Source organism: Ovis aries, chromosome 20 (assembly GCF_016772045.2).
Source record: "Ovis aries strain OAR_USU_Benz2616 breed Rambouillet chromosome 20, ARS-UI_Ramb_v3.0, whole genome shotgun sequence".
NCBI lineage: Eukaryota > Metazoa > Chordata > Mammalia > Artiodactyla > Bovidae > Ovis > Ovis aries.
The window spans coordinates 26,573,053-26,595,116 of NC_056073.1; the positions used below are offsets into that span (position 1 = coordinate 26,573,053).

At 45.5% G+C, this 22,064-nt stretch overlaps 1 protein-coding gene, 2 non-coding genes and 1 pseudogene across 4 annotated transcripts; all 4 read right to left on the reverse strand.

The window, feature by feature from the left end:
- Window positions 1-11,679: 11,679 nt before the first annotated feature.
- Window positions 11,680-16,743, reverse strand: LOC101116687 (mitochondrial import inner membrane translocase subunit Tim17-B-like; annotated as a pseudogene). The gene is made up of 5 exons (XR_001023051.4): window positions 14,197-16,743; window positions 13,976-14,014; window positions 13,708-13,747; window positions 12,909-13,116; window positions 11,680-12,568 (listed from the first exon to the last, which is right to left on the reverse strand). The product of XR_001023051.4 is annotated as a mitochondrial import inner membrane translocase subunit Tim17-B-like (transcript).
- LOC114109764 (small nucleolar RNA SNORD52) lies at window positions 13,220-13,286 on the reverse strand. Its single transcript, XR_003586343.1, has one exon. It is a non-coding gene; the product is annotated as a small nucleolar RNA SNORD52 (small nucleolar RNA).
- LOC114109765 (small nucleolar RNA SNORD48) lies at window positions 13,859-13,921 on the reverse strand. The gene has a single exon (XR_003586344.1). It is a non-coding gene; the product is annotated as a small nucleolar RNA SNORD48 (small nucleolar RNA).
- Window positions 16,744-19,427: 2,684 nt separating the features above from the next.
- On the reverse strand, window positions 19,428-21,881 carry LOC121815981 (heat shock 70 kDa protein 1B). The gene has a single exon (XM_042236765.2). The coding sequence runs from the start codon at window positions 21,677-21,679 to the stop codon at window positions 19,754-19,756; it is 1,926 nt and encodes a 641-aa protein (XP_042092699.1). The 5' UTR covers window positions 21,680-21,881; the 3' UTR covers window positions 19,428-19,753.
- Between the last annotated feature and the right edge of the window lie 183 nt (window positions 21,882-22,064).

Below are 22,064 nucleotides of genomic sequence, written 5' to 3' on the forward strand. Positions count from 1 at the left end.
TCATGAGAAATGCTGGGCTGGATGAAGCACAAGCTAGAATCAAGATTGCCGGGAGGAATATCAATAACCTCAGATACAAAGATGACCCCACCCTTATGGCAGAAAGCGAAGAAGAACTAAAGAGCTTCTTGATGAAAGTGAAAGAGGAGAGTGAAAAAGTTGGCTTAAAACTCAACATTCAGAAAACTAAGACCATGGCATCCAGTCCCATCACTTCATGGCAAATAGATGGGGAAACAATGGAAACAGTGCCTGACTTTGTTTTTCTGAGTTCCAAAATCACTGCAGATGGTGACTGCAGTCATGAAATTAAAAGTCGCTTGCTCCTTGGAAGAAAAGCTATAACCGACCTAGACAGCATATTAAAAAGCAGAGACATTACTTTGCCAACAAAGGTCTATCTAGTCAAAGCTAGGGTTTTTACAGTAGTCATGTATGGATGTGAGAGTTGGATTATAAAGAAAGCTGAGTGCCGAAGAGTTGATGCTTTTGAACTGTGGTATTGGAGAAGACTCTTGAGAGTCTCTTGGACTGCAAGGAGATCAAACCAGTCGATCCTAAAAGAAATCTGTCCTGAATATTCATTGGAAGGACTGATGCTGAAAGTGAAACTCCAATACTTTGGCCACCTGATGTGAAGAACTGACTCATTTGAAAAGACCCTGATGCTGGGAAAGACTGAAGGCAGGGGGATGACAGAGGATGAGATGGTTGGATGGCATCACCGACTCAATGGACATGAGTTTTAGCAAGCTGCGGAGTTGGTGATGGACAGGGAAGCCTGGCATGCTACAGTCCATGGGGTAGCAAGGAGTCGGACAGGACTGAACGACTGAACTGAATGCTTTTGCACACCCAAAACATTCACAATAACTGTGGTATACTCTAAAACCCAAGTTGGTTATTCAAATTTCCTCAGATGTCTTATTTCAGTTGATTTGTTCAAACCAGGATCTCAAGAAAATCTACTCATTGCATTTGGTATTTCTTGAATCTCTTTCTCTCTCTCTCTTTTATTTTATTTTTGTGGATACCATCTACACAGAAGTAGGTTCATTTTGTCCTGTAGAATGGAGCATCGTTTAACTTTTTTCCTCCATCCCTTGTGTTTCCACTTACCAAACCTGAAGGTTTGATTAGATTTGGATTCCACTGGGTGAGGAGGAGTGTAGGACAAGATACCTTCTCAGGTGCCGTGTGTTTCCTGTTGTGCTCCCTCAGGAAGCAAGTCCTGCTTGCTTGTCCCTCTCTTGAGTAAAGCTGAAGGTGGTGATGTGTTCAGATGGCCATTAACTCTGTTGTGTAAGGCTTCCCCATCAACCTTCCAACTGACAGTTACATACACAGATGAGTTTTGCCTGAATCAGTTATTTCATGAGGGGTTATGAAATACTGGTTTTTGAATTATATTATTTTCTTTTCACATATTAACTGGAATGCTTTAATGAAAAACAAGTGTCCCTCATCAAGGTTGTTGGGTTACCCTGAAGCATGGTTCATATGGGAAAGGCAGGATAAATGCCTCCTTTCTCCCCATTTGTTGCCAGTTCTCAAAGTAAACTGATGTGTTCATAATACTTAACCTTGGCTGGTAAACCACGTTGTTACCACACAGGACATACATACAGAGGCAGAGTCTGCGGGCCTACGGGGGACATGGGGATGTCTGAGAGAAGAAATATGAAGAAACACAGGCGGCCTGACTGAGGGCAGGGGATCCACTCTGCTTTTCTGACACAGATGGAGAAATAGATACTTATCAGAAATAACTGGACTTCCCTGGTGGTCCAGCGGCTAAGACCCCACTGTCCCAATGCAGGAGGGCCGGGTTCAATCCCGGGTCAGAGAACTAGATCCCACATGCAGCAACTAAAGTTCTCGAATGCTGCAGCCAAGTAAATAAATATTTTTAAACTAAATGGTGGCGTAAGAACCCGTCTCTAAGTGCTGGAGACAAGAGACATGGGTTTCATCTCTGGGTCAGGAAGATCCCCTGGAGGAGGGCATGGCAACCCACTCCAGAATTTCTGCCTGAGGATCCCCATGGACAGAGGAACCTGACAGACTGCAGTCCACCAGGTCACAAAGAGTCAGACACAACTGAAGCAACTTAGCACACACACAAAAACTAAATAGAAGGAAATGAAAGGAACAAATAAATAAATAGAAGGAAAAAGGTAAATGACCTCTGGGTAATTTGGCAAAAATACAACCGCAAAGGTGGTGCCCATAGTGAATGACCCAACCCAATGTGTATCGAGAGAGGGGAGGTTGGAGGGAAGAGTGAAGATGTACAATCACCTTTGTGCTTCAGTATCTTAAGCCCAGCTAACTTGGTGATGTTCCTATCAACCAATTTAAGGAATGTTGTTCAACCTTCACCAAGCTTGCTTTTGTTCAAGCCGTTCAAGTCCCCTTGCCGTTGGAGGTAGGAGCCTGGTATACAATAACTAACACGGGTTCACTGAGGATGTCGTGCCAACCCCAGTGGCAGTTCCATGCTCATGGATCTAAAAGGAGAGATCAAGGGGAGGCCAGTGTCTCAGGATGTCTGAGTCTCAATGAGGCATTTGATATGGTCATATGGAACCACAGGAAAATTTCCTGGACCCACGTATACAAAAAAGAGGGGAAATTCATTTACCACCACTGGAGGACACTTTTACACTTTAATACCAACCTCTTACATGATACTATAAATAGAGGAAAAGAATGAATCATTTCCCTTACCTTTGCAGGAACAAGTAATTCAAGTTAATGTACCAGTTGGTGAGAGATTATTACTATTTAATAATAAGAGATTATTATTATTTTATAGGAGAATATAAAAATAAGTATAGAAAAAGTAACCAAATTGGAAAATCATCATTTTGCAAACTTGAGTGGCAGTTCCCATTTGAAAGGTGCCCTCCCTGAACCTAGACAGCATATTAAAAAGCAGAGATATTACTTGGCCAACAAAGGTTCGTCTAGTCAAAGCTAGGGTTTTTCCAGTAGTCACATGTGGATGTGAGAGTTGGGCTATAAAGAAAGCTGAGTGCTGAAGAATTGATGCTTTTGAACTGCAGTGTTGGAGAAGACTCCTAAGAGTCTCTTGGACTGCAAGGAGATCCAACCAGTCAATCCTAAAGGAAATCAATCCTGAATATTCATTGGAAGGATTGATACTGAAGCTAAAGCTCCAATACTTTGGCCACATGATGCAAAGAACTGACTCATTGGAAAAGACCTTCTGGGAAAGATTGAAGGCAGGAAGAGAAGGGGACAACAGAGGATGAGATGGTTGAATGGCATCACCAACTAGATGGACATGAGTTTGAGCAAGCTGTGGGAGCTGGTGATGGACAAGGAAGCCTGGCAAGCTGCAGTCCATGGGGTTACAGAGTCAGACACAACTGAGCAACTGAACTGAACTGAACTCCCTGAACCAAAGTTTGGGGAACAAAAAGCTGAGCCCAAGAGAATTCTGTAGAAACAAAACTTGGGAATTTCCTGGAGGCCCAGTGGTGAAGACTCAGTCCTTTCACTGCCATGACCTGGGTTAAGTTCCCGGTTAAGGAACGAAGATCCTGCAACAAAAACAGAACATGTTAAAATAATCCTTATCTTCCTTTAGCCTCCCCACATAGTTTAGACACTTTCCCACAACTGCCTCTTTCATTCAACCTAACGTATAAGCAAGTATGTTTTGCCATATCTTTAGGCTTTCATTTTTTTTTATGAAGGCTTGTGTTATGTAAAACTTAAATATGTATATTTTTCTCCTGTTAATCTGTCCTTGTCAGGTTGATTTTTCAGAACAAGCCCAGGACCCTAAGAAGGTCAAGGAAAACTTTTCCCTCCCCTACACAGGCAAAGATCATCAGTGGATGCCAAAATCATTAGGTCAAGTGTGATGGAGGCTGGATATTCATTAACATGGTGCTGAAACCAAGGGCAGTCAGCAGTTAGCCATTAATAAGTAATAATAGTAACCTGTCTTCACTGATTAAGCTCACTGTTTTTACAGAAACTTGCAAACAATGTTTGCCCAAGTTGTTTTTTGAGACTTGGAGCTAGCTGGCTGTGTCTGGTTTGAGCTACAGCCAATGAAGACCCTCCATCTGGATATGCACGAGTGTCTGCTGGATGACATTTTGACATCAGAGGGACAAAAGCTTCATTCTCAGAGCTGACACAGTCATTTTCTGAACACACATAAGAAGCCTGTAGCTTAGTTGTTCCTGTGCAGAATGTTGATCACAGCACCTTTCTCTTATCTCCAATTGCTTTTCACCACACCTCAGCTTTATCCCATGAATATCCCAAGCCCCTTGTCTTTTGGGAAGTAAATTTGAGGCTTGTCCTCTCATCCCTCGGTTGGCTGCTTTACGAATAAGCCCTCTACTGCAAACCTAGCATTTGGCTTGCTGTGCATCAGGCAGACAAACATGGTTTGGTAACACTGCCAAAGAAATAACCCATCTTGCCACTCAAAAGGGCAAAAAGTATTTCTACAAGGAAGAGATCCTGGGGGTCGCTACTTTAACCAGGTGATCAAACTAATGTCTAGAATAATGGAACAAGTAGACGTTATGATCCCCCTGACACAAAGCCCTGTAAAGTACATAGCATTTGGAAGACTGAAAAAAATGATCCCCTAAAAGAGATCCCTGCAGGACAGGGAAGCCCGGCGGGCTGCAGCCCATGGGGTCGCAAAGAGTCTGACCCGACTGAATTGACTGAACAACAACAAAAGATATTCATGCCTTAATCCCTGGAACGTGTGAAGGTTATCTTACATTGGAATAAAGAGGGTCTTTGCAGATGTGATTAAATCAAGGGTCTTGCAATGGGGAGATCCTCCTGGGTTGTCTGGGGGAGCTCTAAATGCAATCACACTTATCACTCACTCTAAGAGGGAGGCCGAAGAAGACTCAATACACACAAGTATAGAGGAAGAAGCAGTGTGACACAGAGGCAGAGACTGGAGTGATGTGGCTGTCACAGCAGTCCAAGTGTGGGTTGGAAAAGCATTTCCAGACACTGAGCATTTCAGAAGGGAGTGGGTTTATTAAGAACAAAGAGCAGAGATAATGAGAGTGCTGAGAGCACAGCAGGCCGATCTCCTCACAGACCAGGGAGGGTCAATGGGATGCTGTTAGAACAGTGGGCCAGCTCAAGGGAGAGCCGACGCATGTCATGAGTTAGCAGCCAATTTTTATAGTCTCCAGACAAAATTCCTGCTGGAAGAGTGGCATTAGCTAATGGGTTAGGGTGCTGTAGAGTGACTACCAGGGTGGGCATTTTTGCTTAACTGGGGTCAGGAAGCTTGCTGATGATCAGCAAGCTTTTGACAACAGTTACAAAGGGGAAACAGTGGAAACAGTGTCAGACTTTATTTTGGGGGGCTCCAAAATCACTGCAGATGGTGATTGCAGCCGTGAAATTAAAAGACGCTTACTCCTTGGAAGGAAAGTTACGACCAACCTAGATAGCATATTCAAAAGCAGAGACATCACTTTGCCAACAAAGGTCCATCTAGTCAAGGCTATGGTTTTTGCAGTGGTCATGTATGGATGTGAGAGTTGGACTGTGAAGAAAGCTGAGCACTGAAGAATTGATGTGTTTGAACTGTGGTGTTGGAGAAGATTCTTGAGAGTCCCTTGGACTGCAAGGAGATCCAACCAGTCCATTCTAAAGATCAGCTCTGGGTGTTCTTTGGAAGGAATGATGCTAAAGCTGAAACTCCAGTACTTTGGCCACCTCATGCAAAGAGTTGACTCATTGGAAAAGACTCTGATGCTGGGAGGGATTGGGAGAAGGGGACAACAGAGGATGAGATGGCTGAATGGCATCACCGACTCGATGGACGTGAGTCTGAGTGAACTCCGGGAGTTGGTGATGGACAGGGAGGCCTGGCGTGCTGCGATTCATGGAGTTGCAAAGAGTCAGACATGACTGAGTGACTGAACTGACTGACTGACAAAGGGGCTCAGTCAGTTTCAGAGGTGACCTTGGTTTTGGGCTCCACTTCTATGGCCTTCGTGCAAGACCTCACACTTGCGACCTTGGGATGAGACTCCACAGTGGCCACAAGTCAAATTATGCCAGCAGCCGCCAAAAGGTGGAGGAGCGGATTTTTCCCTCATGTCTCTGGAGTGAGCTAGTCCTTGTGGACACCTTGATTTTTTTGTTTTGAACTTCTGGCTCCCAGAATTGTGAAGGAAGAAATATCTGTTTTTTGAAAACCATCAAGTTTGTAGTAATTTGTTATAGCACCCATAGGAAACTAATACCTGGTGTCATTCATGAAGTATTCTTGCCCAAACCATGTAATCAGAATCTAATTAGGCCTTTAAGGGAATTCCCTAGTGGTCCAGTGGTTCAATCCCTGGTTGGGGTACTATTAATAAGATCCCACAAGCCGCTCAGTGCAGCCAAAAAAAAAAAAAAAGGAATCTAATTAGGCCTTTAAGAGTAATTTCTAGGTTAAAGAAAAAGCAGAATCTTGAGGAACAAGTTAAAAACACCATGAGAGTACAGTTTGATGAAACCAACATGTGGAATATCCTACAAAACAACTGCCCAAGTCTCTTCAAAGGATCATTGTCACAGAAAGAAGGGGACTGTTCTAGAATAAAGAGACTAACAAGATCTAACAGTAAAATAAAGTGCTTGATCCTTGATTGAAGAATACTGGCCCTTGAAAGAACAATTAGCATAAAAGATATTTGGGGAACAGTTGAAAAATTTTTAATATTGATTAAGTATTAAGTGATATTGTTGTTGTTGTTTAGTTGCTTGTCTGACCCTTTTGAGACCCCATGTACTGTAGCCTGACAGGCTCCTCTGTCCATAAGATTTCCCAGGCAAGAATACTAGAGGGGACACTAAAGAATCCATAAGATTTCCCAGGCAAAAATACTAAATGGGTTGCCATTTCCTTCTCCAGAGGATCTTCCCGACCCAGGGATCAAACCCAGGTTTCATGCATTGACAGATGGATTCTTTACCACTGAGCCATCTGAGAAGCCCATTAAGTAATATTAGGAATTATTAATTTTCTCAGGCATAATCATATTGCAGGCAAATGTCCTTAGATTTTGGGTATGCATGCTGAAATATTTAAGCATAAAATGCCTTCATCTCTATAATTCACATTCAAATGCACCTGCTAAATATATATAGTGTGTATATGTATACACACATATATATGTATATGTATACACACATATTATATATATTTGCCATTTGCCATATTTTCAAATGTGGGAAAATGTTACAGTATTGGATTAGGTGGTGGGTATATGGGTATTTATATTCTTCCTACTGTTTTAAAAGTTTCCTAATAAAAGAAATGTAAGAAGCAATCAGCCTCTTTTAAAAAGAGGTTATAACAGCTTCCTTTAGAAGAAATCAGGACTTCCCTGGTGGTCCAGTAGTTAAAAGTCCACCTTGCATTGCAGAGGTTGTAGCTTCGATCTCTGGTCTGGTCAGAGAACTAAGATTTCACATGCTACAGGGGCACCTAAGCCCGAGTGCCTCAGTGAAGATCCCACATGTCTCAGCTAAGACATGATGCAGCCAAACATTAAAAAGAAAAAAAAAGCAACTATAGAAGCAATCAACCCAGTGTGGAGCTCAGCCTCTCCCTGCATGCTGCTGGGAAATGGGAGGCTCCAGGTCTCGGGTGGTACCCGACATTGTTGCATGGCCTTTTAAAGACAGCTCCCTCTGTGGTTATTTATCAGCACATAACTTTGATAACTGGCTGACATCTCTATTGTCACTATATTTAGAAGTTAATGGTTTAATGACAGGCAATAAACAGCCTTGAAATGTGACCTATTCTCACCTGAGAGTCATCTGACGGGCCAATAAAATTTAACACTTTTAAGAGTCAGCAGGTACTTTAACCCTTAGGATAATCTCTTTGTCCCTATTCTCTGGGAAATAACACAATCACAGGATTATTTTGGGAAACTATGACGTTAATGGTCAAAGTACAATAAACAAAGTAACAGGGACTTCCCTGGTGATCTAGTGGCTAAGACTAGTTCCCTAGTCGGGGAACTAGATCCCACATGCCATGACTAAGACCTGATGTAGCCAAATAAATTAAGTAAATAAACTAAAAAAGAAAGAAAGAAACAGATGGCCCTGAGCTGCTGAAAGCCAGATGCCCACAGATGCCACTGGACAGAACTAACCATTGTGCCTGCAATTGTTCTCACTGGAGCATTAAAACAAACCAGCAAGGTGAGAGCAGCTCTAAGCAAACAATGCCAAATGCTGGAGTGGCTCATTTCATCTTTTCTATCAACTCCTTTTCATGTTACTCAGTTCTGTTTCTCTACTCCTCATTATGGATGATTCTTTAGGTTACTAATTCTCTACCAGTGGACTGAATTAACCTCTTTATCTCTTTGAACAACTTTAGTCTCCAAGCATGCTCCCCATCTGAGTTTCTTGGTTGTAGTCACCTGCTGATTTGTTCTTCTGAGGATGTTTTGTATTTTGGCTCATCTTGCAAACAGTTGTCTTCCAAGGGAGCTCCCTGTCTGGAGGTATCCCTGGGGCTGACGTAAGCTTTTGCCTGTGTTCAGCCCTCTGAGATTCACAGGTTCCAAACCACATTCAAGTTATTAAGTAGTTTGGACATACAAAAATATGAATTGCATGAGCTCCCATAGACACTTCCTTGAATACATCTCTCCATACCCACCCCACCTTGAATTTAGCATTTAACAATCCTATACATTTGTTTTTACTATGATACTTAACTCCCAACAATGCATATATTTTAAACTTATTTACAATGTTAATTTCTGCTATACAGTGAAGTATTTCAGTTATACATACATATGTAGTGTATATATATACACACACACACACACTCCTTTTCATATTCTTTCTCATTAGATTTATCATAGAATATTGAATATAGTTCCTGTGCTATACAGTAGGACCTTTAGACAATGTGTTTAGTGATGTTTTTACATTACATACTATTTTTCTGTGATTTGCTTTTTTCCTTCATATTGTGAGATTAATCCACACTGGTATGTTAGGCATACTACCTCTGCATGTAACACATGGTATATTGTAAATATACCATTTTCCTACTGGAGAACACTTGAGTTTCTTTTTTCTCCCCCATTACAATCAGTAACATCAAGGATTCATGTACATTAATCTGTGTGACTGTATTTAGGGTGTGTTACCAGAAGTGGAAACACTGGGTTGAAAAGAATACACCTCATTTTTAGTAGATACACAGCACAAGTGAGAGCACACAGAGAAAAAAACAGTTTATTTACGATTGAAGTGAGGCAGAAAGCAGGGTTTCCCTGGAGACTCAGACTGGAAAGAATCTGCCCATAATAGCAGAGATTCAATCCCTGGGTTGGGAAGATCCCCTGGAGAAGGGAATGGCTACTCACTCCAGTATTCTTGCCTGGAGAATTCCATGGAGAGAGGAACCTGGCGGGCTAGTCTATGGAGTCGAAAAGTCAGACACAACTCAGCAACATTTTCACTTTCAAGGCAGAAAGACAGATGGGTATCCTGAGGAGCGCAGTAAAAATTAAATACACATATAGGACAGCTCTGGGTCTTTGTTTACACTTGTCCAATTATCTTTTTTCACACCTGACCAGTCCCTAAGACCCTCCCCAAGATTTGCCAAGGTGGAGTCCACTGCAGACGCCTGTGGAGGGATATCCAAGCTTATCATGGGGCAGCATCCCCTCCTTTTTTGACCCCCAAGGAATCTTCCTGCGAACGTGCAGACAGGAAAGTTTTCTTTGACCTTAGGAGTGGTCATCTTAAGTCTTTATTTTAGCAGAACGCAGCTCAGCTTCTGCCACTAGCTTTGTCCTCGGAGTATCCGGGTGAGAACAAAGCTTCAATTTTACTCCACTTGACTACCACCAGCTGTCCAGCCCAGGTGTCCATCTATCTCCTACAATACCTGTCTGTGACCTTAGCAAATAGACCACCTGACCTGCCTCTTGAGAAACCTTATGTAGGTCAGGAAGCAACAGTTAAAACTGGACATGGAACAACAGACTGGTTCCAAATAGGAAAAGGAGTACATCAAGGCTGTATATTGTCACCCTGCTTATTTAACTTATATGCAGAGCACATCATGAGAAACGCTGGGCTGGAGGAAGCACAAGCTGGAATCAAGATAACCTCAGATATGCAGATAACACCACCCTTATGGCAGAAAGTGAAGAACTAAAAAGCCTCTTGATGAAAGTGAAAGAGAATGATAAAGTTGGTTTAAAACTCAACATTCAGAAAATTAAGATCATGGCATCAGGTCCCATCACTTCATGGCAAATAGATGGGGAAACAGTGGCTGACTTAATGAAACTGAAAGACACTTACTCCTTGGAAGGAAAATTATGACCAACCTAGATAGCATATTAAAAAGCAAACATTATTTTGCAAAAAAAAAGGTCCATCTAGTCAAGGCTATGGTTTTTCCAGTAGTCATGTATGGATGTGAGAGTTGGACTATAAAGAAAGCTGAGCGCCAAAGACTTGATGCTTTTGAATTGTGGTGTTGGAGAAGACTCGAGAGTCCCTTGGACTGCAAAGAGATCAAATCAGTCCATCCTAAAGATCAGTCCTGGATGTTCACTGGAAGGACTGATGTTGAAGCTGAAACTCCAATACTTTGGCCACCTGATGCAAAGAGCTGACTCATTTGAAAAGACCCTGATGCTGGGAAAGGTTGAGGGCAGAAGGGGACGACAGAGGATGAGATGGTTGGATGGCATCACCAACTCAATGGACATGGGTTTGGGTAGACTCCCAGAGCTGGTGATGGACAGGGAGGCCTGACGTGCTGCAGGTCATGGGGTCACAGTCAGACATGACTGAGCGACTGGACTGAAGATTAAAGAACCCAAGGTCAGAGAATAACAGCGGGAGCAGGTGACCTTGCCCTATACCTAACAAGGCAATTTCAAGGAGGAAAACAAACTGGCAAAATTGACTAAGGAAAAATAGAAGTTGGAAAAAAATCTTTGCTGAATGGTGACTGAACTGTAAATGTTCCACAGAAAAATGAATGTAAAAGATGTGTAATTTTTAAAACATGACTTATTAGAGACAGAAGCTGGTACACTCCAGCTGAACAGTGATGGTAGATGTAGACAAACAGGCAGTCTGAAGGAGACTGTCATTTGGAGTATAAACTGGGACGAGGCTCCCCTGGTGGTCCAGTGGCTGAGACTCCACACTCTTAATGCTGGGGACACAGGTTCAATCCCTGTGGTCAGGGAACTAGATCCCACATGCCACAACTACTAAAGACCCTGGATGCTTCAACTAAGACCTGGCACAGCCAACTAAGTAAACTAATAACATTCAAAAATAAAGTGAGACAACTTTATGGAACATACACTATTACTTTTAAAAGCCCACATCCTTTGACTCTGAAATTCTACTTTTGGAGAAGTATTTTGCAAAACAACTTCAAAGGGGTACAAACAGGGAATCAGACTGGTTTATAGCTTGAAAGAAACTAAAATACCCCCTACCAAACAAATGTACAACACAGCTTTAGCGCAGCATACTCTGTACATGCTAGTGAGGAATCATCTTTATGACACTGACAAAAAGGAGCAAAGGGTACTTTTTCTCCAATTTTTAAAATTGTGAAATACACATAAAATTAGCATGTTTACCATTAAAAAAAAATTTTATTGGGGTATAGTTGATTTACAATGTGTTAGTTTCAAGTGTACAGTAAACTGAATCAGTTATACATACAAACACTTTGTGATCCTCTTCTCTATTTATAGACTATTACCGAGGACTGAGTTTCCTGTGCTATACAGGTCTTTATTAGTTATCTATTTTATACTTAGCGGTGTGTATATATCAATTTCAACCTTCCAATTTATCCCTCCCCAAATCTTTACCACTTTTAGGCATACAGTTCAGTGAGTGGTAATAACTGTTCATAACATTGAGCAATTATCACCACCATCCACCCCCATGAACCCTTTCACCTTGTAAAAGTGAAATACCCATTAAATACTTCTTCACTTCCTCATTCCCAGCTCCTGACAACCACCAGGATTATTATTCTTCTAGAAATATATCCAGACAAACTATGTTTTCACCAATTCATCAAAAAGAAAACTGGATGATTGTGTTAACAGTATAATTAAAACCTCAAAGATTAAAAATATTATGGTACTCCATCTAGAAATCCTCAACATTGGTGTCAATATACGACAAACCTAATTTTAGTTTTTTGTAATGTAGCTGGAAACAGGTACAGCTAGATGTCAACTGATGCTCATTCACTTTCACATCCCTAAACCTTTCTGTACCCTCGTTTTTACTCAGACCCACCTATTTTTATTTGCTTTAAAACATTTTATTGCAATCTTTCTAATAAAGGTCACCTAATTGACTTTGGTCCCCAAATTTCTAAGCAGCCCACCCCCTCTCCACCAGAGTTTGACAGCTGCTCACACAGGTTCATGCAGGAAACACGTGAAGTTCCAAGGATCTGACCAACACCAGGTAGGACATCCTCTGCGTCAGCAAAATCCTAAAACTTCATAGAAGAAATACATATTAAAAACATGCAAGTAGCTGGCATTAGAGCATCAATCTGTTATAGATACAGGGACAGACTGGTAACTCTAACAGAGAGAACTGTGATTAGCCAAAAAGGACTTGCGGCAGTAATCACTTTCTAGTATATATAGATATCCAATTATTACAGCATGTATGTGAAACTCATGTAACTATATACCAATTTTACTTTTTAAAGAAAATTGCCACACAAGAAAGAAAGAAGCATGAGTGGATCAGGTGGTTTCAAAGATCCTCAGAGAACAACCAGTTCATCACCACCACTCCAGAGCTGGGAGGAAAACAAGAAAGAGACTTACCACAGTACCCAGGTAGAAGGCATGTTTGTTGCTCTCCACTTCTTGTCACACCCTGTTGCTGAAGTGGCAGGAACCATCACCTGGACATCCCAGCCACCCCAAAAGTGCTTCTCCAAGAGAATTCTAAACCTTAGGCCTTCAGTCACCAGGCTAGCCTGGAATCTCTGTGAAGGGGTACTGCCCTGGCTGGGCTTCCAAAGCTTTCAAGCTAGAAAAAAGGATGAAAGCAGGACAACCAATGAGAAAAACAAGCAGAGTTACAGCCTTCCCACCAGCCCTTCTCAAATAGCCAAGTATCCAGTTCCCTAAATGAGTCAGAAATCAATTTTGACATCAAGACCAGTATCAGAGACTCTAGTCTGAGAAATCATCATTCCTAATTTAGGGATATCTGGATCAAGGGCAGCATTAGAATCTAGAACATTCAGAGATGATAGCCCCAACATAAAGTGAAAGTGAAGTAGCTCAGTGGTATCCGTGCAACCCCGTGGACTGTAGCCTACCAGGCTCCTTCCTCCATGGGATTCTCCAGGCAATACTGGAGTGGGTTGCCATTTCCTTCTCCAACATAAGGATTTATCAAATTAAAGTTTAGCGATGGAAAGTTCAGGAGAGAAAAGGAGAAAACAAATTTAGAACTGCAGAAAATACCTCCATCAAGAAAGCACCGTATGTAGGGTAACTTATACTAGGAAAAGGGGTGGAGAAAGCAGGTTTAGCAAGGCTGAGAAAAAAAGTTCGAAGAGTTAAAAAAAGATCATCTGTGAAGAGACAGGTTAACAGCATAGCTAACACTTACCCTTCTTTTAAGAATAACACACCGGTGGACGTTTTAACTCCTAATGGAGAAATGAGACACACGAATACGAGATCAACAACAGTTCTTGAACTTCTCCCCGCGCCCAAATACCAAAGATCCCAGCCCGGGTTGGGGGGACGGGGGTAGAGGTGGTCAGCGCGCTGCGGTGATGGCGTCAGCGAGACACTCAGAATCACCTGGAGTCATCATCAACCCCATCCTCCCCCAGTGAAACCGCCAGCCACTCCAGCTCGCACAATCCACTCACCCTCGTGGTGCCTCGGACCCTCCTTCGAGAATCAGGAGCCTGGAAAGAAAGCAATTAGTCAGCAGAGACCAGGGCGACTCCACACGAGTCCCCCATGTCCTGGGCTGGGTCAGTTCCAAGCAGTGGCGTCACAGACACATCAGAAACTCTAGTCTGTATTAATAATTCATCCCGCTCAGCCCGAGACTGCGGTTCTCCCACTCAACAGGTTCCCGAGGTACCTGCAAGCCGGTAGCTGTGCAAAGACGGCGCAGGCTGCAGCCTCCCCCTGGTTTGGGTAAGGTTCCACAGCAGACGACTGGCGAACCGCCGGAGGACCATCTTCACCCTGCGCGTGTTCGCCGCACAAAGAGAACTGCATGGGCGGGGCCAGGGCTATTTATTCACGGCGCGCGGCTTCGGGGCCTGACGGGCATGGCTGTCTTCTGAGATGCCTGTCTCGACCAGCAGAATGTTCCTCATCACTCGTCCACACAAGACTAAAGTAATGTGAAAGAGAGGCCACTAGCGAATGTTTCACATTCTTCTGGGCAAATATTCGGAGACGTTTCGTGAATTTTTAAATACAAAGAACAGGTGACCTGACTGGCCAGGCCGCAGAAAGTCCCCAGCGCTGTTTGGTGGGCGCACACTTCCTGGATGGCCTCCCAGGAGGTCTAGGCTCAGCTTGTGTAACCCGGAGGCTTGTCTTTAGTTCTCACGTGTCCCAGCAAGGCATTGGGGTCACTCCAAGGGACTGTCATCCCGCTGTGTCTAGCCAGCGAAATCTGAATCCGCAACTCCCCTCTTCCAGCCGACAGACCTGTCAGGCACGTTATTTCTTGTCCTTTTTTAATAAACAGCTTTATTAAGGTATAATTTTGTCTACTGCGGGGAGGGGGGTGCTGGCTGGGTGGGTGGGGCAGCACAACCTGAAAGTTGAGAATTCTGTTTTATTCAGCAGGCAAAACTGAAGACCTTGAAATATGTACGCTGTCATGTGTGAAATAGACAGCTAGTGGGAAGTTGCCCTGTAACCCAGGGAGCTCAACCTGGTGCTCCGTGAGGACCTGGAAGGGTGGGAGGAGAGTATGGGGGTGGGAGAGAGGTTCAAGAAGAAGGGGATATATGTATACTTACGGCTCACGTTGTACGGCAGAAACCAACACAACATTGTAAAGCAATTATCTTCCAATTAAATGGTAAAACACACACACACACAACTGAAGACTTTAGCCCAGGTTGCAGCCTCTCAGCTCCGAAGAGGAAATGGAGAAGCCAGGCTATATAGGGTTTTTGCAACAAAGACCGTGTAGTCAGAACTTTAAAAAATTAACCATTAATTAAAGAAAATCATGCGAAGAGCTGACTCAATGGAAAAGACTCTGATGCTGGGAGGGATTGGGGGCAGGAGGAGAAGGGGACGACAGAGGATGAGATGGCTGAATGGCATCACTGCCTCGATGGACATGAGTCTGAGTGAACTCCAGGAGATGGTGATGGACAGGGACGCCTGGTGTGCTGCGATTCATGGGGTCGCAAAGAGTCGAACACGACTGAGCAACTGAATTGAACTGAAAGAAAATCAGACATCTCAAGTCAATGAATTTACTATTTTTCTGTGTATGGAAAGATGCAAAAGTCTGGGCTTGTAAAAGTAATTCCTCAGCTATCTGGGACTGGTATCCTGTGTTTCCCCAACCTTATTCTACAAGGGGTGCCCGTTGTAGGGTAGGGGGTGGCTTCGTCCACAATTTTTCCCTCTTGCACAACTGAAACTCTGTACTTGTGAACAGTTACTTCCCACTTCCCTTTCTTCATGTCTTTTTTTTTTCATCCCACAAACCATTATTAGAGACCTCTCTGTGCGACTCCAAATCCTTCAGCCCCTATGTCCCCAGAGAGGGCTCTGCTCCTTGTCCTAGGAAGTGGCTCCACCTATGGGTGGCTCAAGGAGTACACACACAGGCATTTCAAAACGAGCTTTAAATACTCATCAGAGTGCCATGCAAAGGGACTGGGGTGAGTGTGTTACACACGAGCTAGGGCTGGGTTGTGCTGAGAGAGAAGGGACCAATCTGTCCGGGCAGCTGGGGTCTCCCACCCCCAACCTGGGATACGGGAACCAGTTAAGGGCCCTCTCTGGCGGGTCCCATGGGCCAACTGGGAGCCAGCTCTTGCTTCCAGGTGGATCATTCCAGAGGGAACCGAGGAGGACCGCCCATGGAGGCACTTCCTTAGTGACATTGCTGATAGCTGGGGTAGCCTGGGGCCTCAGTACCCTCCTTTGGGGGCAGCTGGTTGGGTTTCTCCAATAAGGGGAGTGCACTTCAGAACTGCTGGATAGTGTAGTGAGTGTGGAGGATGCCAACACACTGGATGAGGGCCAACAGGATGCCCACACCCCGCCCCCCAATCATTGCTAAGCCCACCATCACCAATGGGCCACTATGGGCAGCTGGCACAGACCTGTCAGAGCTTCACTGGTAATAGAGTCCCAGAAATCTTCCTTGCTCTGCAGCCACACCAGACCCGTGGATGGTGGAAAGCAGCCGCCCCACTCCCGCCCACACACCAAGAAGCTACCTCCAGTCTGAGGGATTTTGCTCTTTAACAGCGTTGACACTGCCTCTCAATTGGTGCCGAATTCCAACAGGGTCACTGCGGAAGTCCTTCACGGCCTGGAAAACTTTATCGCAGGTAACAGCCATAATGAAGGTTCCACCGCAATCATCCACAATTCTCCATGGGCAAGGCTCATGTCTTTTTTTGTGTAAGTTCTGTGTTAATTACTTTGGCCAAGCCTCACGCTTCTGGGATTTTACTTCCACCGGGTATCAAACCCAGGCCCTGGCAGTGAAAGCACTGAGTCCTAACTGCTGGAGGGCCAGGAAATGATGCCCTGATGTTGCTTTCTAATGAACCATTTCCCTAGTGAGGACTCATGAAATTAATTGACCCAGCTTCAGGAATTCTTTTTTGGCCCATTAAGCTGTTGGTGGCAATTTCCCTAAAGTTTAGCATTACTACTGCTGCCAGTGAATCAACACTCTAAGGCCTTTCCAGCTTTGATTCACAGCAGAAAATCCCTTGCCACAAGCTGCTGCTCCTGGAAGCACTGACATCTTCCTCTCCTCCCTCTCTGGTCCCCATACCTCTAAAAAATAATCAGGAATAGCCTCTGGTACAGTGGTTTTTCTCAACTTTGGCTGACACATTGTGGTGGCTTTAATTCTATACAGTGCCTTGGCCTACTTCCCAAGTCTCTGACTCTTGTGGGGGCAGCCAAGGTGGGGGGTGCGTATCAGTATTTCTTTAGCTTCCCAAATAATCTCAATATATCACTACACTGGCAAACCCTAACTCCAAAGATTTGAAGTTAAAAGATTTGAGGGACTTCCCTGGCAGTCCAGTGGTTAAGACTCCATGTTTCCACTGCATGGGGTGAGGGTTTAATCCCTGGTCAGGGAACTAAGATCCTGCATGCCCCTCTGAGCAGCCAAAAATAAATAAGATGGGGGTTTAAAGATTTATTCTATTATCTGGCAGGTTAAGTTTTTAAAAACTTAAGCAAGCCCCCAATTTCTGCTGCTGCAGCAGTTAAACTGCACATATTATGAAGTTATGGTCAGAGCATATAGCATATTATAGTTCACATTTCTCGTTATTAAGACCAGCCTCTGAGAACTGGCCAAGGAAGCAGAACTATACTTTTACCTTTACAATCTTTTCCTTAACAAGGCTTCCCATACTTTGTCATTCCTAAAATGTTTTGGTTTCCCAGAGGAGAATGATTTATTGAAAAATACACATGAAACTTTAAGTTGCGTGATTCTGGAGTTGGTGTTCGCAGGCTCAGTTTTTGAAAGAAAAGAGGCTGGGATTCTAATCAGGCTAAAGAAAGTGTTGCTTTGCAGATGGCTCAGTGGTAAAGAACCCACCCACCAATGCAGGAGATGCAGGTTGGATATCCAGGTTGGAAAAGATCCCCTGGAGAAGGAAATGGCAACCCACTCCAGTATTCTTGCCTGGAAAATCTAATGGACAGAGGAGCCCGTTGAGCTACAGTCCACACGGCTGCAGGAGAGTCTGGATGTGACTAACACAACAAAGTGTTAAAGAACTTTTAACTGCTCCAGTAAGAAGCCACCCCTAGGGAAGGGCTTGTGTGGGAGGAACACCCATTTCCCCAGCTCTACTCTGCACAGCTTTTATTCCCTTTTTTTCATAATTAAATGTGCTATTAAGTTGCTATTGTTTACAGATTGTCGGTGAAAAGTACAAAAAGGCTACTGTCAGTGAAAAAGTGTTAGTCACTCAGTCCTGTCTGATTTTGTGACTCCATGGACTGTAGCCCGCCAGGCTTCTCAGTCCAGTGAATTCTCCAGGCAAGAATACTAAAATGGGTTGTCATTCCTTTCTCCAGGGGATCTTCAAGACCCAGGGATCAAACCCAGATCTCCTGCATTGAAGGCAGACTCTTACCTAAAACTGGAGTAAAATCACCACTTGAAGCCAAACAGGAACCATACACCACCAACCCCAGTGTTCAGGCAGAGTGGAATAACACCCTGGACCCAAAATCACTTGTTTCCCCCTAGTTTTGCCCTGGATATCTTAAGTGACCACCTCAACATGCTAACCTCTGAAAAAAGCTTCAGAATACCTAGGGTAGAGAATGGTGTGATGAGAATTACTGAGGCTAACTGGGGTGATTCAAAGATCCAGGTACAGTGCCTGGCCCACCCCTCTTTTTTGCCTTGCCCCCAAACTCGGTTTCTCACTTACCTAAAACCCTCACTTGGAAAACTCCAGCTTGAAAGACCACAGCTGAAGCCAATGCTTGCCTACAGCACATTTCAGCTTGTGATGATCTAGAACGTTGGAAGTGAGGCAATTCAGACAAATGCTTTATTTTAAAAGGAGACAACCAAAACTAAGAGGCTAAGTAACTTACACTAGATCACCCAGGTGGGATTTATATACACTTCATCACCCAGGCGGGATTTATACACACTAGATCACCCCGGTGGGATTTATAAAAGGGAGTATTAAACTGCACCTCATTTTTACTCTTTTGTCCACCCCTAAATTTATTTATACCTTAAACAAGACTGGAAGACTCACAGGTTAAATATGAACAGCTCTGCACAGAATAAGTACAAGAGAGGAAGGAACCATAAACCTCTCTCAACACTGCCTTTAAACCCACACTAATTTCTCCGCCCCCAAACCCTCTGCAAATCCCATCCCTACTTTTCCCTAAAACAAACCCCACCAAAATCAAAAGGGGCACCTGGAATTTGTTTTCTGTTATGGACATAATTTACCACCTCCAATAAACTCACCAAAAACTATAGCTATAACCATGGCTCCTAACATATATGACTCCAGAAGTACTGCCCTTTCATGGTCTATGGAATTCAGACATTCAGATAAGCACTAATCCCTCCCCAAATAAAAACCAACAATCTGTATTTATCTTTTTTTTTATTCCTTAAGTATACAAATTTTTAATTCTATGACTTTTGGTGTGTTTACAAAGCAAAAAACAGGACACAGGGTGGCAGTGTTGACTCACTTGAAACAAAGAAAACCAAGGAAAGCCATCCTTAAAGTATCAACTTACATGAAATGCAAACATTCTCGTGAACACACTCATTATAAAGTACAGAAATAACAAAAAGAAGCTAGTTAAAAGGTTACAACCTAATCATAAAACAAACTGACACAGCACAGGACTAAAATATAGGGCAAGACCAAAGTCCATGGGTCTACTACAGACAAAAAGTAAGGCCCCTAATCCACTTCCTCAATGGTGGGGCCAGACCCAGAGCCCCCTTTAGGGGCCTGAGCCCCAAAGCCGCCAGCCCCGGGGCCGCCCGCCCCCTGGTACAGTCTGCTGATGATGGGGTTACACACCTGCTCCAGCTCCTTCCTCTTGTGCTCAAACTCGTCCTTCTCCGCCAAGGTGTTGGCGTCCAGCCAGGAAATCACCTCCTGGCACTTGTCCAGCACCTTCTTCTTGTCCGCCTCGCTGATCTTGCCCTTCAGCCCCTCATCCTCCACGGCGCTCTTCATGTTGAAGGCGTACGACTCCAGCGCGTTCTTGGCAGACACCCTCTCGCGCTGGACCTCGTCCTCTGCCTTGTACTTCTCCGCCTCCTGCACCATGCGCTCGATCTCCTCCTTGCTCAGCCGGCCCTTGTCGTTGGTGATGGTGATCTTGTTGGCCTTGCCCGTGCTCTTGTCCGTGGCCGTGACGTTCAGGATGCCATTGGCGTCGATGTCGAAGGTCACCTCGATCTGGGGCACCCCCCGCGGGGCCGGCGGGATGCCGCTCAGCTCGAAGCGCCCCAGCAGGTTGTTGTCCCGAGTCATGGCCCTCTCGCCCTCGTACACCTGGATCAGCACGCCCGGCTGGTTGTCCGAGTAGGTGGTGAAGATCTGCGTCTGCTTCGTGGGGATGGTGGAGTTGCGCTTGATCAGGGCGGTCATCACGCCTCCGGCCGTCTCCAGTCCCAGCGACAGGGGAGCCACGTCCAGCAGCAGCAGGTCCTGCACGTTCTCCGACTTGTCCCCCATCAGGATGGCCGCCTGCACCGCCGCCCCGTATGCCACCGCCTCGTCCGGGTTGATGCTCTTGTTGAGGTCGCGCCCGTTGAAGAAGTCCTGCAGCAGCTTCTGCACCTTGGGGATGCGGGTGGAGCCCCCCACCAGGACCAGGTCGTGGATCTGGGCCTTGTCCAGCTTGGCGTCGCGTAGAGCCTTCTCCACCGGCTCCAGGGTGCTCCGGAACAGGTCGGAGCACAGCTCCTCGAACCGTGCCCTGGTGATGGACGTGTAGAAGTCGATGCCCTCGAACAGGGAGTCGATCTCCAGGCTGGCCTGGGTGCTGGACGACAAGGTCCTCTTGGCCCGCTCGCACGCCGTGCGCAGCCGCCTCACGGCCCGCTTGTTCTGGCTGATGTCCTTCTTGTGCTTCCTCTTGAACTCCTCCACGAAGTGGTTCACCAGCCTGTTGTCGAAGTCCTCCCCGCCCAGGTGCGTGTCCCCGGCCGTAGCCTTCACCTCGAAGATGCCGTCGTCGATCGTCAGGATGGACACGTCGAACGTGCCCCCGCCCAGGTCAAAGATGAGCACGTTGCGCTCCCCCTTGCCCGTCCGGTCCAGGCCGTAGGCGATGGCGGCGGCTGTGGGCTCGTTGATGATCCTCAGCACGTTCAGCCCCGCGATCACCCCCGCGTCCTTGGTGGCCTGCCGCTGCGAGTCGTTGAAGTAGGCCGGCACGGTGATCACCGCGTTGGTCACCGGGTGGCCCAGGTACGCCTCGGCGATCTCTTTCATCTTGGTCAGCACCATCGACGAGATCTCCTCTGGGTAGAACGCCTTGGTCTCCCCCTTGTAGCTCACCTGCACTTTAGGTTTGTCTCCGTCGTTGATCACGCGGAAAGGCCAGTGCTTCATGTCCGACTGCACCACCGGGTCGCCGAACTTGCGGCCGATCAGCCGCTTCGCGTCGAACACGGTGTTCTGCGGGTTCAGCGCCACCTGGTTCTTGGCTGCATCGCCGATGAGCCGCTCGGTATCGGTGAAGGCCACGTAGCTGGGGGTGGTGCGGTTGCCCTGGTCGTTGGCGATGATCTCCACCTTGCCGTGCTGGAACACCCCCACGCAGGAGTAGGTGGTGCCCAGGTCGATGCCGATAGCCGTGTTTTTCGCCATGCCGGTGCCCGCTTTTTCGACTCCGAGATGAGTTTCAAACCTGAAAACGGTCGAGAGGATCCGCGACGAGAAGCTCGGGCTTTTCAGAAACCGAAAACTGGACGCGCCGGTGCCGCTCGGGGTGGTCCTTGGAGACAACGGGTCTGCGGAAGCTGTTCTCACGGACTAAGCCGCAAGTTTTATCAGCTTTCTCCAGGCTGCTGTTTTCTCTTCAGGCGGCTCTGTGTTTATAATTCTTCATCAAGCCCCGCCTTTTCCCTCCTCAGCCAATGACCGAGCTCAGTGGGGCTGCCAGGTCGGGAATATTCCAGGGGTTTCGCCTCAAGTCCTGCCCTCTGGCTTTCTGGAACCAATCAGCGCCCTGGATGCCGCTCCTCCCAGAACT